Source organism: Fundulus heteroclitus, chromosome 20, assembly GCF_011125445.2.
Source record: "Fundulus heteroclitus isolate FHET01 chromosome 20, MU-UCD_Fhet_4.1, whole genome shotgun sequence".
Taxonomy (NCBI): Eukaryota; Metazoa; Chordata; class Actinopteri; order Cyprinodontiformes; family Fundulidae; genus Fundulus; species Fundulus heteroclitus.
In genome coordinates, this window is record NC_046380.1 from 16,838,770 (window position 1) to 16,854,800 (window position 16,031).

Sequence of the window (16,031 nt, forward strand, 5' to 3'; positions counted from 1 at the left end):
GTAACGCATCTGAGCATTACCAATCGTAGTGTAAAGATATATAAGATGTGTTACAAAATAGGTGCTATAATAACTTGATAGAAAGGGACAGCAAACACAGATCTGTTAGCTGCTGCCATACACGGGCATACTTGGATTCAAATAAACACAAAAAACATTAGTACATGTGCCATACAGATGATGATTTTTTTGTGTTTTTTCATTCACTTTCTAATATATTAATTGTTTCTTATTTCTCTTCTGCATTATGACCCTACCGCTGACCAAAGTGAGACTATTAAGGTGCAGCATGTGAGCCTGTGGGGGATTTTCTCTCTTTTATAAGACATATGAAACCAACACACTGAAGGTGTTAACCTACGTTGCTCAGCTTACATGTGAAACAGCACTTTCATCTGTTCTGTTAAGAACAAAACGGCATGTGAACATGAACAAAAACCTGCACCTTCAACCAAGGTGCATTTTTAGATACATAAATGCATCTAAAAATGAAAGTTGTGCATGCAAAAATACAAACGGTCCCAAACAAATGCCCAATATAGAACTCAGTGCTCGTCTTGTGCACTCTCTATGCACTATGTGGGATGTAAAGACAAAGGAAACAGGCACTATTTTTGATTCTCGGTTACCTATTCATGAGATCTTCGTGAACCTCCGCACTGACGTGAATGTAGGCGCTAAATGCAGATCAGCACAAGTAAGCTTAGACCCCTGTTTTGTTTTCAAACCTGCTGCGTGTTGGACCAAAGCAACCCAGGATTGAAAAAGCATCATAATAAAGTGATAATATACATTAATTTTGAAATGTGCATTTGCATTTTTTATATTTCTACAATGTACCTATTTGGAGTGTGTTTTGCCACATCTTTAGAGAATCTGAGGAACTTACTAAACTCTGAAGCATGTCATATTAGAGGTATTTCCACTTTATAACAATTACAGTATAATAACAGCGTAGAAGAGTCCTGTGGAGCTGCGGAGGCACTTTGTTGATGAACACTGTCAGATACAAGAGCTCTAATCTTCTGGGACCTGACTTGTATAAACAAGGAGAAAATATTGCTGAGCTTTGTTTGTGACAGCAAAACTCTCCAGGGTGTGATTATATTTTCTCGTTTTACTCGGCTAAAGAGAGACCTTTGAAATGATGTGGGAAATAGAAAGAAAGCAAATTGGGGGTATTGTGTGAAGAAATTGTGAAGGATTAACTGAAAGTAAAAACCAAGGTGAGCGACAGTAGCAAACTCAGCTCACAATTTTCCACATTCCACAAGATGTCCTTTTTGTTTTTATCTCTGAAAGGTGAAAACCTACAGGTTCAAATTATTTAGTTTAGTTTAGTTTTGAATCTGTAACCTATATTCATTATTTAGTTGTTGAATATTTTATAAAAAATGTGTCGAACTTCATGTAACAGCTCATCTTCTTGGGTGCGATAAACTAATTGCAGTGGTGGCGTTGCGATGGTGCCATGTGCACAAGCTGTGGGTCTTGGGGTTTTATTCTTGACACTGAGTCCTTCGATGTGTTTTCCCACCTTCTCTCCCTGCCCGTTTCCTGTCTGAGTTTTGTTGAAAAAGTCATTAGCGGTACAAAAATTATTTGCTGGAAAAAAAAAACAACTTATTGCTAGCTGTGGTGAACACCTAGTTGCAGCCATTGCTGTCAAGGCCAGCCTTTCAGGTTCTGCTGGTTTGGATAGCTTTTTTCCCTTAATAATTTAATATATTTTTATTTACTCGAGTTATTGTTGCCTAATATTAAAACAAATCATATTTACATGTGATGAAAAAGCTAAAACAGACAGAAAATATTTCTTTTTACATTATTTGGAGACCTCTTTTTTTTTTTTTTGCCATGTTGCTTCCTTGCTCGTTGCAGTTGTAGTGTGCTGCAGAACCACATGAAGTTTAAAACCAAATCTAACCAGAATCTGTCACCCTGTGGTTTCTTTTTGCAAGTATAGTTGTGATGCCACATTTTGTGTGAACAATTTTGAAATTTGTTCAACAAGCTGTCAGCAACGACGTCTCCAGCGACGAAGGCAAATGTTGCCATCTAAAGATAAACCGCTGGTGTTACTGAGACATTTCCACTGATTCAAAAAGCTCTGCACAAGATGCGATTTGAAGATAGGCAAGCTGAAAAATAAAAGTACAAAAAACACCCACTAGCTTTAGCAGAGTCTGGTTAGGAGTTAGTTAGAAAATGAGTAAGTGGGCGAGCTTCTGTGTTGGGGGTTAATCTAAGGCCATCAAATGTAAGACAGCATAAAGAGATGAAGGAGGATGCAGTTACAGTTCATGAAAGAGCTGCCACACCTAAAGCTACATGTCCAGAGGAGCATTCATGAAAGGACCTGTAAATCAGCACGCAGGTTAGATACATCCACTTCTGCTTCAACTCAAAACAATCAAGTTGTTTTTTTTTTCACAATAAAGGCCCTAAATTACCCATAAGGCCATTGCTTATCTGACACAACATGTGTTGGAAGTCTATTTCACAGCGGAAGAGGATGTCTTACTGCCGTCATAGATTCTGTTGAATCGTCTGATGGCTCATACTGATATATATCGAGCAAGATCAAAGCCTTTGGTTTAACCATAATAACCAAATCACACATGATTAGCTATTGACGAAGAAAACCCCAAAATCTATTGTGGGGATCTATTTTGGGATCATTACATTTTTCTCTCCTTTCCACCATCAGCATGTCGAAATACAGATGATCCAGCGATGTATACCCATGGTAGCAGCATAACACAATGCAGTTAACCATGGCATTGTGTTGTGCTGTTTAATGCATAAAAAAATGCTGGTAAAAACTCAATGCAACCAAAACAGTTCCCATGCTTGTATACAGACCCAGTGTAGAACCTGCTGTCTATGTGTCAGGAGAAAGAATACAGGTTATATCGAGTAGAAATACCATGGTATCTTAATCGCCTAATTAACTTTTAAACCCCAGGTGAAAAATGCCTGCAACAGAGTCAAATTCAACATTTCAGATTTCTATTTCTATTTCATAATGGCGCATTTATCTATACAGGCAAGAAAAACGCACAGAGAAGCTATGCTTATGTCAGATATCACCTACTGTTTAAAAAACTTGGTCAAAGACCAATAAAGCCATACTAAAACCATACGAAGCTCTGTAAGGCATCAACATACTGGATGAGAAACTATTATGGTTCGCAACTGTACTATATTTTAAAAGCACAACTTGTTACCTTGAGAGAACATGATATAATCTTTTAACAATCAATTTAATCTTTTTACAGTTTTACCAAATTATTCACAGTCTGTCATCTGCTCCTCTTAGCCAGTTTGTAAATATTAATTCATATTGACCAAGAAGAGGTGCAGAGAGAGGGGACTGTATTGATCCTCTCAGAAAGAGTACTTTCAGTCAATGTTTTTCAGCTACAGTGAATACATTAACTAGATTTTGGTACTTGGAGCATTTGTTTTCCCTTTGGTGGTATTTTTTACATATCTGATTATTGTATCTAGCAAGTCTCTCGTGTATATTTATAACTGTTGTTTGGATATATCTGTTGTTTTATGTTTGTGTTTTTATTTTATCTGTCCAGGGACTGCAGATGAAAAATTGCCCTTTGGCTACCCCTAGTGCATTTGCAGCACTGCTATTAACGTACAAAGTCCCTACCTGTAAATAAACCCATTTTATTCTGTCAACCAGCAAACAAAACAAGGCATTAAAATAAAGGAAGTGTTTCAAAGAGTTTATTCAAAAGTCAGATACAATGTAAAAGTAAGTCTTCTCGACAACAAAACTTTTTTAATTACTTTTACTATTTATATTCACCCTACCACATAAAAAAAACAGTAAATGGTAAACTTGATACATTACTGGGTAAAATGCAAGTATTTTTTTTAACATAGAAACAGTTTCAAGATTATTTAACAGTAGAAAATTTGCTAAAAATATGGGGGTTAAAATTCAGCCATACATTCAACTTGCATCAGTAAACTCCTATGGCATTTATCTTCTAAAAAATCTTGTCTAAACATAATAGCTGAGTTCATCTTTATCAACACTGAGTTCAGGAGCCGATTTACAGCTTCTGACTCAGCACTTCAACAAAGGACTCCACTCCTTAAAAGGAATCTGGACTTTGATTAGTTCTGGTCCAAAATAAATAAAAGAGTGTGGGCTGGCTTATTCTACCGGGATTACAAATGTTTTAAAACATTGTTCATTCATTTTGAAACTTTCATTCTTTTTGTGGAAATATATAAAGTGAAATTTTAAATCCTTTTGGGATATTAAAACTATCATTTGGTTTCCAGCTTGAAAACTGCAGGAAATCAACTGATCTCTCCTGAATTATTCTATGCTTAAAGAAAAACACAGTGTGTGATTGCTGTGAAGTCAGTGAAATCTAATCAAGTCAAGGTCAGACCAGTTAAGGGGCAATTTTACAACAGCAAAACCATCACGACAGGTTGTCATAATGCTCAAAATGCATTTTTTAACTTCCATAAAATATTTAATGGTTCACAAACCATATGATATTTTTAGGATTATATAATCAAACCGCAAACAAAACTAGTTAAGATTCCTTGGACTGGAAATGGTCCTTTACTGAAGTGCAGAACCAGGGGCTGAGCATGGACCCCTTTCTTCAGCATCGAGTTTTGACCCAAGTATTAGCTTAATTTGAGATATATTAAATGATTTTTTTAGGTCTAGCACTTGGCTCTTATCGATGCTCTGTGCAGGCTGCCCTACTCAAAAACGTATGTAACTTGAGAAGGTCGGATCCGTCACTGAATGGGTTTTGTGAGCCGGTGTGCCGCTTTCGGTCATATGACCCATTCTAGGTCATGGCAGTCTGAGCTCAACTGCTATAACAACAAAACAAAATAGATTTGACACTTACGTGATCAGATATAATTTTCTGATGTAGGATTTTCTGTTGTTAGGCCCTGCCTTTACAAATAACTGGATGAATCTTCTGGTCCAAAGTGGTCTGCTATCAGATTCCAGAACTCGGAGGGAGACTGGAGGTTACAGATCTAGCGCCCCTAGAGGCTAAAAGCCTCACGGTGATGCTTTAAAGGTGTCATGTGTTGGTTTAATATCATATACAGCCCCCTCAACATTTGTTGGCCCTCATTTTAAAATTGTGTAATAAACGTAGCACTTTTTTTTAATAGTAGAGTCTCAATCTGAAAAAAAATTATCACAGTTCTCTAAGGGGGATCATTGAAATATTTTTGTGTTGTCAAAAGTAAACTTGGCTGTAAATCCAGTCTTGTTTATCATGGTTCCAGTTGGTTTGAACTTATTCATTATTGCTTTGACTGTGAATATGTCCATGCTTGTGGGAGGCCAGTCAATAACTCATTCCATGTCCTGATATATGCAGATTAACGCAAGCCATTAATGCCTTGTTCTCTTATTTTCCCCATTGTCGATGGTGAAATTCGAAAAACTGGCCTCTATATGGTCTTATAGTTAGGTAAAAAAAAGTAGGTAATCGATTACAGATTGATTTGTTCTTCAACATTCTGGGTATCTTAAATAATTAAAGTTTTTGCTTCAGTTACACTTTTTCTGTAAGAATTGCTGTGGCTATTTCCGGGGAAAAAAGTCGTAATCTGGCATATTTTTCCCACCAAACAGAAGTCCTCAAATAAAAGTGATAGACTGGGCTAATCCAGCAAACAATGGATTTACATACAGGGTTGTTACACAGAAAAAAGTAGAGGGCGCTGTTTTTAAAATCTGCCGCCGTTTTAGACTGATGGGTTAAAAGTTCAAGTTTACTGGATTAGTGCGGCACGTTTTCTATGTATGTTTACAGTGCACAAGTTGTATACAGTCTATATGAACTACGAACACAGTCCGCCATGTTTCTCACATGGTGGTAAGAGTATTTGCTGATAGTTTAGCTGTACTAAAAGGAGAGCGTGGCAAATCTATTAATGCATAAAATGCGAAAGAGTTAACTCTGTATGATCGCATCGTTCTTTTTTTCACCAGAAAGCCCTCCAGTGAAAGGTGCGCGGAAGAAAAACTGGAAAACTCCCGGCAGAAACAGGCGCAAAACCAGAAACAAATTCTCATGGCTAAACATGTTGCATTCAAGTCAGCTCTGAAATCCAATCTTGGGCTATGTTCACACTGCAATTAATGTTCATTTCCGATTTCTTCTTGCTGAAATCATTGTTGGTTTTTTTTTGTTTTTGTTTTTAAATGCGACCACCATCAAACTTCTGTCTGAACAATTCTAGTACCCAAAGCGACCTGCATGCACAGATAACAGGAGAAAGTAGACGTTACACAGCAGCGCAGTTAAATGAAGTAATGAGGGATGTACTTGTAACTAGAAGTGTTCAATAGAGCTTCATAAAAAAAATGTAGCAGTGGATATTGGCATCTTTGTGCTGTTATTAATTTAAGCCACAGGAGACGGCAATATTAAGACCACATCATAAGAAGTATATGACATGACTGTTCAGACTGCGGATGCTTTGAAAACCTTCTCATAGGAATTCGATTTAGTACCACATTTGGAAAATCTGATTCTTTAGATCAGAACTAAGCCGTTCACACTGCCATGCAAAAGACGGATGTGGGCCGCATCTGGGCATAAAAGATCGGATTTGGGTCAGATTTGCCTACTGTGTGAACGTAGCCTTGGATTAGTGAATGACGTCAAACCTAAACTGTTTTAGTTCCTGAAACTAGTGGGATTTGCTAACTGGTGAGTCTAGTGATTACATTAAGTTCTTTTAGCTTTACAAAATGGTGCATTTTTCTGCATTTTATATTTCCAAACACAATTTATAGTTTTTTCCACTGAAGGAAGTTTTAAAGAACAGCACCTGAAATACTTAACATTTATAGCTATAAGGCAAAAGTTCTTCAGTAATTGGATTTTGTCCACTTGGAACTTCAACTTTAGGAGACATTTCATTTAATTTCTCCAACTTGCAACTTTTAAACCTAAACTCCCCCCACCCCCACCCATTTTTTCGCCTAAACTAATGTTTTTTAACATTAGTTTAGGCATTTTTTAACATCTTGTCATTTTGCTCTTGACAGAAGCAAAATGACAAGATGTCCTAATGCTTTAAAAACGTCTATCTGTATGGTGGTACACCTCTTAAAAACAGGTGTTGTGTAAAGTTTTTTTAACAACTGGAGAATTTGCCTAAAGCAAAAAAGATCAGTCAATTCCAAAGTTTAGATAGCCCTAATTAAACATCAAAGTGTCAAAATGATATCGTGTTAAATCTATCGCTTTTCACCTAATCAGGTGTCTATATAATAACAACGAATATGTAAATTGATCTTACATTACCATTTTATGCCGAGAAACCCCGTTCAAGCAGCTTATTAAATACATCGTAGCTCTGGAGGGTAACTCGATACCTCAGCGTGCATGTGTCCTCTGGATCCCAGCAGGCTGAGCTGATCGGAGGGAGGAGAGACAGAGGAAGGCGCACACCGAGCGCAGCAGCAGCAGCAGCAGCGACACATGAGCACATAAACTCTCCCGTCCCGCAAGCGGACCTGACCGCCGCGCTCCTGTCCCTCTGTCCGCTCCCTGGTGTCCGGAGTCTCATCGAACAAGCCCGGCTGATTTAAAGGAGCCGAAGAACAGCCGCGGTCCCGCTTCGGTAACCAAGGCGCGGAGTTGCGTGCGTCTCCTCGGCGGATCAAGCGCACTGATCAGGTCAGTCACCTTCCGCTCAGTTCGCACAGCCCGCCGCGCTGTGAGCGTTGCCGCTGCAAGCTGGGTGTCAAAACGCAAAACACCATCGCAGAAAAGTCATCCGTATTCATGAGGTCTGCTTCATAGCTTTAAAGAATATTTTGCATTAACACCATGCTTTTTTTTAAACAAATCAGCATTTTTGATATCTATATAGGAATATATTGAAACAAAGTCACTCGGATCCCCATTAAAGTTGCACCCCCTCTGTTTAATAACTTATTCTAAGGCTAATTGGAGTGACCCGATGCGGCTGAGCGTGGAGGCTGGACACCTTTTTGCAGCGTAACAAGTTTTCCGGCGGCATGCAGATTGGGGGTGGTGATAGTGAGGGGGTGCGGTCACAGCACTGACAACTGGCACACAGTCAGGTGTTGGTCCAGAGTGTATCTCTTGGCCACAGGGCGAGTCTGAGTTTGACATGCAAACACCAGGCAGAGATTTTAACCATCTGAGTGGTCACAGCTTCTCTTCAGGTGAGTGTAGTTACTAGCCTGCTTTAATTCTGGCTTTCTGCACCAGTCCTGTAGAGCTGAGCGTTTCTTTTCTTTTGTTTTATTTTAAATCAGGACATATGGGAGTAAAAGTGACTTATATATAGACTATGTATGTCTCATATTCTTATTCTATGCCTTTATCTCTTGTGTCATATGAGGAATTTGTAGACAGTGCTGAACATTCGGGGAGTTCTGCATTTCTGACCTGCTTCGAAAATAATAGTTGTGACTCAGCAATAATGCTCAGAGATAGCCATGCATGTTTGTTTTGTGTGTTGTTTTTATCCCCTCTGGGGTTTAGAGCTACTCACCAGATGTTCTTAACTGCTAAATGCTCACATCTTATTTAGAGGGCGTACCAATCAGATTTTCTTACTGGGTGATACCAATTTCTGCTTTGTTAGAAGGCCTGATTTGCTCATTTCAGTAATTTTTTCCCCCTTAGAACGATAACATGTAAATTGGGGGGGGGGGGAAATACAGATTCCTTTGTAGATAGTAGAAAATGCAGGAAAAACAATATCATCACAACTAATACATCTAAGATCATTACCTTAATTTGTATATCAAACTCAAAAAAAGTTACTAGCTGTTGGAGGATGTGTGTAGAGACACAAGTCTGGCAAGTAATTTTTGGTTTTGACGCTTTTCTTGAATAGGAAGTAATAAAAGTGGCAGATGTTTTAGAACTTGACTGGTTGATCTCAGAGGAGAGCCAACCCAGGGACAATTATCTGATTCAGAAGTCTGGCCTGCTGGTTGGCGCATCTCACAGTTGTACAATCAAGTTGTTATCCAATCTGATAAGAAGTCCAATTAGTCGGATTGTGATATTGAAGAACTTTTTCCTTCTTTCCGTATTTAACTCATCTCTGAAAATACAGACAAATAAATACAATATACCTGTCGCTAAGTTTAATAATAATAATGGTAATAATAAAGTTCTCTGGCTAACGTAAATAAACGTACGTTTTATACATTTAGACCAAATGAAATGTTTATAAGTAAATGTAATAGTGTAATAAAAATGTAAATAATATACGTCATTATACAGTATTTTTACACTTGTAGACTAATTCTAGAGTATTTCCTGTGTGTTCTACTTACACTGCCTTTTTACTGGTTGCCAACAAACAAGCACCGCGTTCAATAATCACCATATCCTCACGCCATAAAATATAAATGAGGACAGATTTACTACAGATTTATTTCTGGGGTTTACTGTTATCACAGTATTCCTGTCCAACATGAATAATAGCGATACCCGCCAGGTGGATGAAGTAAAAATTGTTGTTTTTTTTTGTGGGTGGGGGGGTTCCAATATTGTATGGAAATCAAGAACGCATGCATGATCAGAGAAGTTTTCGTGGATAAAGTCCTATTAATGAAGTTCCAGCAAAATGATCCCCTTTACCATTTTCTTCTACCAGATATGAGTCTGTCATAGCAATAGTTCATCAGAGGTTAAATTGCCGTTACAAATGCAATATGTTGAAAAGAGACAACTCATGATAAACTCGAAGTTGAGAAATTGGAGAAGTCACACTTGGTTGCTTCCGTAGATTATTTCATTAAATTCACATTATGCTTAGCTTTCACATTAACTTGGAAACAAATTGTTTTGCAAGCATTTCTTTTTTTAGGAAACACGCACGGTTTTTGTGCACAATGTCTAGAAATGTGTCTATGGTCCAGATGTGTCAGGAATCACCAACAGCTCCAATCAGCTCCACTGAAAACCTTAACTCGAATTAACGTGTTTTATAATCTCCGCATGAGCGCCATGAAGTCTAACTACGGGTCAGACACAGGTGCTGAGGCAACACCGTGGCCTCAATTAATGACTTATCATATCATTCCTTTTAAGTGGGGGTGTGTGTGTGTGTGTGTAGATCAGGGTGTTCAGAGGCCGTTGCATGTGAATGAAAAAGACCGATATGGACTTTGTTCTGTCGTCATAAATGAAAGGAGTGCCTCGAAACGCAGTGTATTGTTTTTGTTGTGCATCTCACGTGCTTAAAGCCGATTTGTAGGTTACAGTGGGGGTTAATATTTTTAGTGGGTGTTGTGCTGTTTTTGTTTTGTATTCTGTGTTGGTGGAAAAAAAATACCTTCTCCTGTTTAACTCTTAAAAAAATATGCACTCCTACAGTTAATGCGACCAGTTCAACAAAGTACTGAAGACGGTCTCAACATCCGCTCGTTCAAAAACTTCCAGATGAAAGAGAATGGCATGCTCTGAATCAACCCACAGATAATTAACCACTTCTGCCTTTTACACAACCCACATCTCGGTTTGTTAAATGCATTGCAATTTTTTTGATATAAAAAAAAAAATTAAAAAAATAACAGGGATGTGTTAAATAGTTTAGCTTTAAGTTTGTCGCTTTGTTTTTTAGATTGAGTGTAATTATTAACTTCAAGGCCAATCATTTCAACATTTACTGTTTACATACAGCAACATTTTGGCCACAAGACGAGACTTTTATTGACATCAAACAACATTTTGGACACCAGCGGGTTGTTAGCAAACAGAAAGTTTTCACTGCACTGGTTAATCTTTTATGCCCGTGCATCGCTCTCAGACCACAATATCCTCCTCTCTGCAACACAATCTTTAGTCTTCCTAGATCTGTGTATTATTTATAGTGATTTTAAACGGGTTGAGATTTATAAAAAAAAAAAAAAAAAAAAAAAACGTGTCATTTTTGATTGGTAGCTTCTGGTATTATTATGGCTTTAACTCTCATATCCAACAACCAGTTCAGTGAGAGAAAATTCTTTCACTGCAAACGTTTATTTTTTTTAATTATTATTAGTTTTAGGGGTTGTGGAGGCAGCACGTGTCCGCTGTTTTTTTTCCCCTCTTAATAATGCACAGACAGAGTATATTGTACCTCTCAACTCGATGCTTTGATGACAGCAGCACCTGCCATCTGAGATGTGACTCACGTTCAGAAGAACTTCAAAGCAAATGTGCAGTTTTCACTATTTCACACTTTGCATTGAATGCAGTGTACATATTTTCCAACTACAACTGCAGTTGCAGGTTGTTCTTTTCCTTTTTCTTTTTTTTCGTTTTTTGCAGTCGGACCTGTCTCATAACTTTGACGGTTAATGTGAGCAGTGGAAGTTTAAAGTAACACACGGGAGCCGCTTGTTTCATCTTCATTTTGTAATTTTGATATTTTCTCTTCCACCAATAGTTCTTTGACTTGTAAATTTGAAAGTTAGTCTGGAACATAAATTTTCCCCATTTAGAATATATTTTGATCGCCCTATAGGTTCTTTGGTTTGTGTCAGTGTCATAAATTATTTACCGGCTTGTGAAGCTGTCAAATCATCCATGTCATGGTAGCTGCATTGCAGTTTAAGTTTTTTTTTTTTTTTTTACATCCCTGCCTGCTCTAGTCGTTATCTCCAACAAAGTTGCTCAGTTAAACCTTGTTTTGTTGCTGCAGGATCATCTAAATACTTCGGTTTGTTTTGCTGTCAAGCTGTTGTGGTAATGTCACTGTGGTCTCCGACCTTGGTAATTACTGTGTGAGAACAATGATGTCAGAACAAAAGACATAATAGTAGAGTTTATGCTGAAAAGAAAAAAAAAAAGCCAAGACGGGTATTAATAGGAATTTTGATTTACTGTCTCCAAGTCAGGAAATTGCATATTTGAGCTGAAAGACAGAGGAGCGCCTGGCGAAAGGTTTCAAAAGGGGTGGCCGTAGAGGAACACTGATAATATCGCACACCGAAACAGAGACTGACTGTATTTTAATTTGAGTGGGCAAATCAGGGATGGGTTTTAAGATTGAACTAGAAAAGAAAGTAACATTAATATCAATAAATGAATGAAGAAATAAATACGTAAATCAAATTGAATTATTTTATTATTATTTTGTAGTTATTTTAACGTGGGGTTGTAATTTACAAATCCAAGTCTTTGATCGGCCCCAGAGCTCAATTAAATCCATCATCTTTAAATGTAGAGCACATGGTACCACAACAAACCTGCCACAGACCAGGCAAGGAGGGCATTAATCATCAGAGCAGCACAGAGGCCAAAAGTCACCCTGAAGGAGCTGCAGAGCTCCACAGCAGAGACTGGAGGATCTGTCCATAGGACCACAATAAGGTGTACCCTCCTAGGAGCTGGGCTTTATGGAAGAGTGGACAGAAAAAAAAAAGACATCACTTAGTGGTAAAAATAAGGAGGCGTGTTTTGAGTATGCCAAATAGCACGTGGGCTACTCCCCAAATGTATGGAGAAAGCTGCTCTGGTCAGAAGAGACTAAAATTAAAGAAGAAGGAAATGCTGGCTCAAACCCAACATAGCCCAGCACTCAAAGAACACCATCCCCACAGTGAAGCGTGATGGTTGCAGCAACATGCTGCGGGGACGTTTCACTGCAGCAGGGACTGGGAAGGAAAGATGGATGTTGCTCAATACGTACGGGGAAATTCCTGTCAGTCTACCTGTGATCTGAGATTGGAACGGAGGTTGACCTTCCAGCAGGACCCAAGAACTGTAACAAAGCAAACACCCCACATTAATGCCATTTCTAAAAAAAAAAAAAAAAAAAACAAACTTACATGACATTGCTACAACTCTCTAGGTGTGTTAGGATGTGATATATTGTCATCAAGAGGTACTGAACATGAATACAAATACTCTGACACTACAACCACCCACCTGGAAGACCTGCTTTGACTGGAAAACTGGTCTGACCTGTCAGCATATGGAGAAGACAAAAAAGAGCATGTGCGTTGTTCGGTATCGGGGCATTAGAAATAGATCCTTTGGGTTTTGTGAGATGAGGGAGGCTATCTTTACGTTTTAGGGCTACAGCATCATAAATATAATGTTTATAATCATCATTTTCATCAATATTGAAATCCTAGTTACTCATCAGTCTTATATTGTAGCAGCAAATATAAGTAATATGGCGTACTCTCATCCTTTTTCTAACGGCAGTGTATGAATATTTACATTCTATAGTAGGGTCTTATGACTTTATATTTAAGTATTATATATCATAATGGATTGTGGTAATTTAAATCAACTCAAGCCACGTGTAGTAGAGTATACATTGAGCTTGGATGTGTTGTTCAGTATTAATTAGTGATTATTCTGAGTCATGTGGACGTCATACCTGACCAGGTTCTGAGTGGATTGTACCATCTTAAAGCTGACATCACAATAAAGACCGTCTGAACGCGTCTTGTAAGGCATCTCTGAACGCTCTGGGCCACAGAAGGGTGCAGTGTAGCTCTTTTTACCAAGGGGGCATATGATGTCTATTTTTTTCTCTCTCTCTCTCTTATTAAGCAAGTGTGTGCAAGTCCAGGAAATCACAGAAAACACTGTAACCGGCACGAAAGTAGCAGTTTTCAGTGAGGCATCCGAGGTTAGGGTTACAGAGAAAAATTCACATGTTGTTATTCGTCTAGCAACCTCGCTTGTCAGGCAGTGATTCTTGGTTGCTTTTCTTCTTTTTGTCATGTTCAATCCTGTTAAAATAACTATGACAGGACAGCGTTTTTCACATTGAAATTTAGCTAAAGCTCCATCGTACAGTTAGCTTTCTTTGGACCAGGTCCATAGGGTTTTTTTTTTTTTTTTTTTTTTGCAACAACATAAGCAACATTGGTTGATTTATTTGTAAGTGATTTGCGTGTCCTGATGGATAGGTGAGCAACCCACTCACACATACGCTGAATAATTCACCCATGAGTAAGACCAGCCTTCTTGCCAATGCACTGTAACACAGATATTGGTCAACCGACAGTAGGAATATCTGGAGACCTTTGTCCTAATTTCCCTTTTAGAAATATGTGGGAGTCAACAGCAGCTCCTTAGGTCAAAACCCTGGTTTCTTTTGGGAAAAGAAACCAGTGACTCATACGTTTTAAGTGCGGGGTTCACAGTTGGTTCACTGGATGCATTATCACCTGAGGCATCAATGGTTCAGGACTTGCTGGATATGATGCAAGGTGTCACTAATCCTCCCCCTCAATTTAAACTTGGATAACTATTATAAAATGTCAGACGATCATGAAGGCAGAACAGGAACAGTGATTGCTTAAAGGCCTTACTCTTTCTGCATAACGTCCCGTGTCTTTCATAGCTGTGCTTATACATGTTGTCGTCACTGACTAGTTTGGGCTCATCTTAAATATATGGATTGTCAAACTTCTTCTGAAGTGCAAAAACAGCAAACAATTTTAACAACATGCATTAAGGTGTTCATTAGAGTTGGGGGAAAAAACAGAAAGACTGATTATACATAACACCTTTCAAAAGTTATTTTGGTGTGTTTTATTTCAGTCGCAGTGTTACACGGTTTTGAAAAAAGTTTTTCTAACAATGTTAGAATTTGCTTTTAACACAGAAGAAAAGGCCCATATACTTTATGACCTTTTTTATTTTTAAATGGCAGTCAGCTGCTTGGATTTTTTTTTCCCCATCCCAAAAAAGATAGATTTCCATAGATAGATAGATTATAAAAAAAATATTCTTGTTTTATGCTAAACATTTTGTACCAGCTGTGAAAGTTAGCAACTCTGTTGTTAAAATAAAGCAACTGACCTCTCAATGCAGTTGGCATAGACCGGTATGTGATTCTTGCTCTATGATGACCTTAAGTAAAAATACCCCAATTCAATTGTGTCACAGATTTTACACAATTTTTATGTTCTGAAAAAGAATAAGAAACTTACTTTAGCTGGTTAATTAGCCAGGCTGTCTGCTCAGGTAGCCATCAGAGAAGCTGCTAATAGTTTGCTAGCTCTGTTTTTGAAATAGCATCACCCTATTAAAGGTAATGTGTGTGATTTGCTACGTTTTCTACACTCTTTTTATAAACAACCAATGCTATCTTTCTCGTAAGTCTATGTCTTTTTGCCAGCTTACTGACAGCGTTCTGCAATGGCCAAGGGAGCAGCAGTGTGGCTTTACTCTTTTCGTCATACTGCCGAAGAAAATTTCAACACTTTCTCTTGAAGATTTTTGTAGCGTTTTTGAACCTTGATATATCTTGACTCGACTAACTGGTTTGTCCGGCTTCTGATGTTAAACAAAGCAGTGAACAGCAGAAAGTAAGTCATTTTCTGCATACTACTGAAAGCCTATACAATAAATACATGTGGCTGAATCCATCGGTTTCAGGCGTTCTTGCTGGCGCTGTCTATATTAAAGGGAGCACAACGTCCAACGCTGCCATTGGTGTTCTCTTACACGTTCCTTAAGTGAACCTGTGGATCAATAACTAAATAATGGGCATATTGCTTCTCTGCAAAGTTTAAAATATTTTTGATTAATTTAACTCTTTTGAAGCAGCGTGATAATGCTGTGACATCTGAGCTACACATTAACTCAAAGACTGTGTGAACATTGGTTCCAAATAGTTTATCTAGAAATTAACAGATTGAAAGCTGTGCACAAAAAATGATCATATTGTAGCTGGTTTACACATAAAAGTAATGAATAGGCAATGGTGATTGATGAAATTATTTATTTTGTGAAAAAGAATAGCGCCCCACTGCTTCTTTATTAGGTTTGAAAACCAGCCATTCACACCTCACCCCCCACCAACATCTACAACCTCCTCCCCTTTCCTTTCTGACAACCTGCCTGCATTAAAGATCACTACAAAAGATATAAATAGGTATTTTAAACTCCTGCTTTAAACTCTCCACCTTCCTCCTGGTCCCCAAGAAACGCACCATCACCAATTTAAATGGTGATGGTTCATTTGTGACCAAAGAAGTCGCCCTGACTTTTTTG

General features: G+C 38.1%; 1 protein-coding gene across 2 annotated transcripts in view; it reads left to right on the plus strand.

The window, feature by feature from the left end:
• The first annotated feature begins 7,450 nt into the window (after window positions 1-7,450).
• Window positions 7,451-16,031, plus strand: part of pparg (peroxisome proliferator-activated receptor gamma) — a 51,811-nt gene continuing 43,230 nt past the window's right edge. The window contains exon 1 of one of the 2 annotated variants that reach the window (XM_036152071.1): window positions 7,451-7,712. Coding sequence is in view for 1 of the 2 variants with exons in the window: in XM_012881380.3 (XP_012736834.2) it covers window positions 8,173-8,227 (55 nt within the window). In the remaining variant the exon portion in view is untranslated. Of the gene's footprint in view, window positions 7,713-8,125; window positions 8,228-16,031 lie in introns of those variants that run through there. The other variant, XM_012881380.3, reaches the window with a different exon arrangement.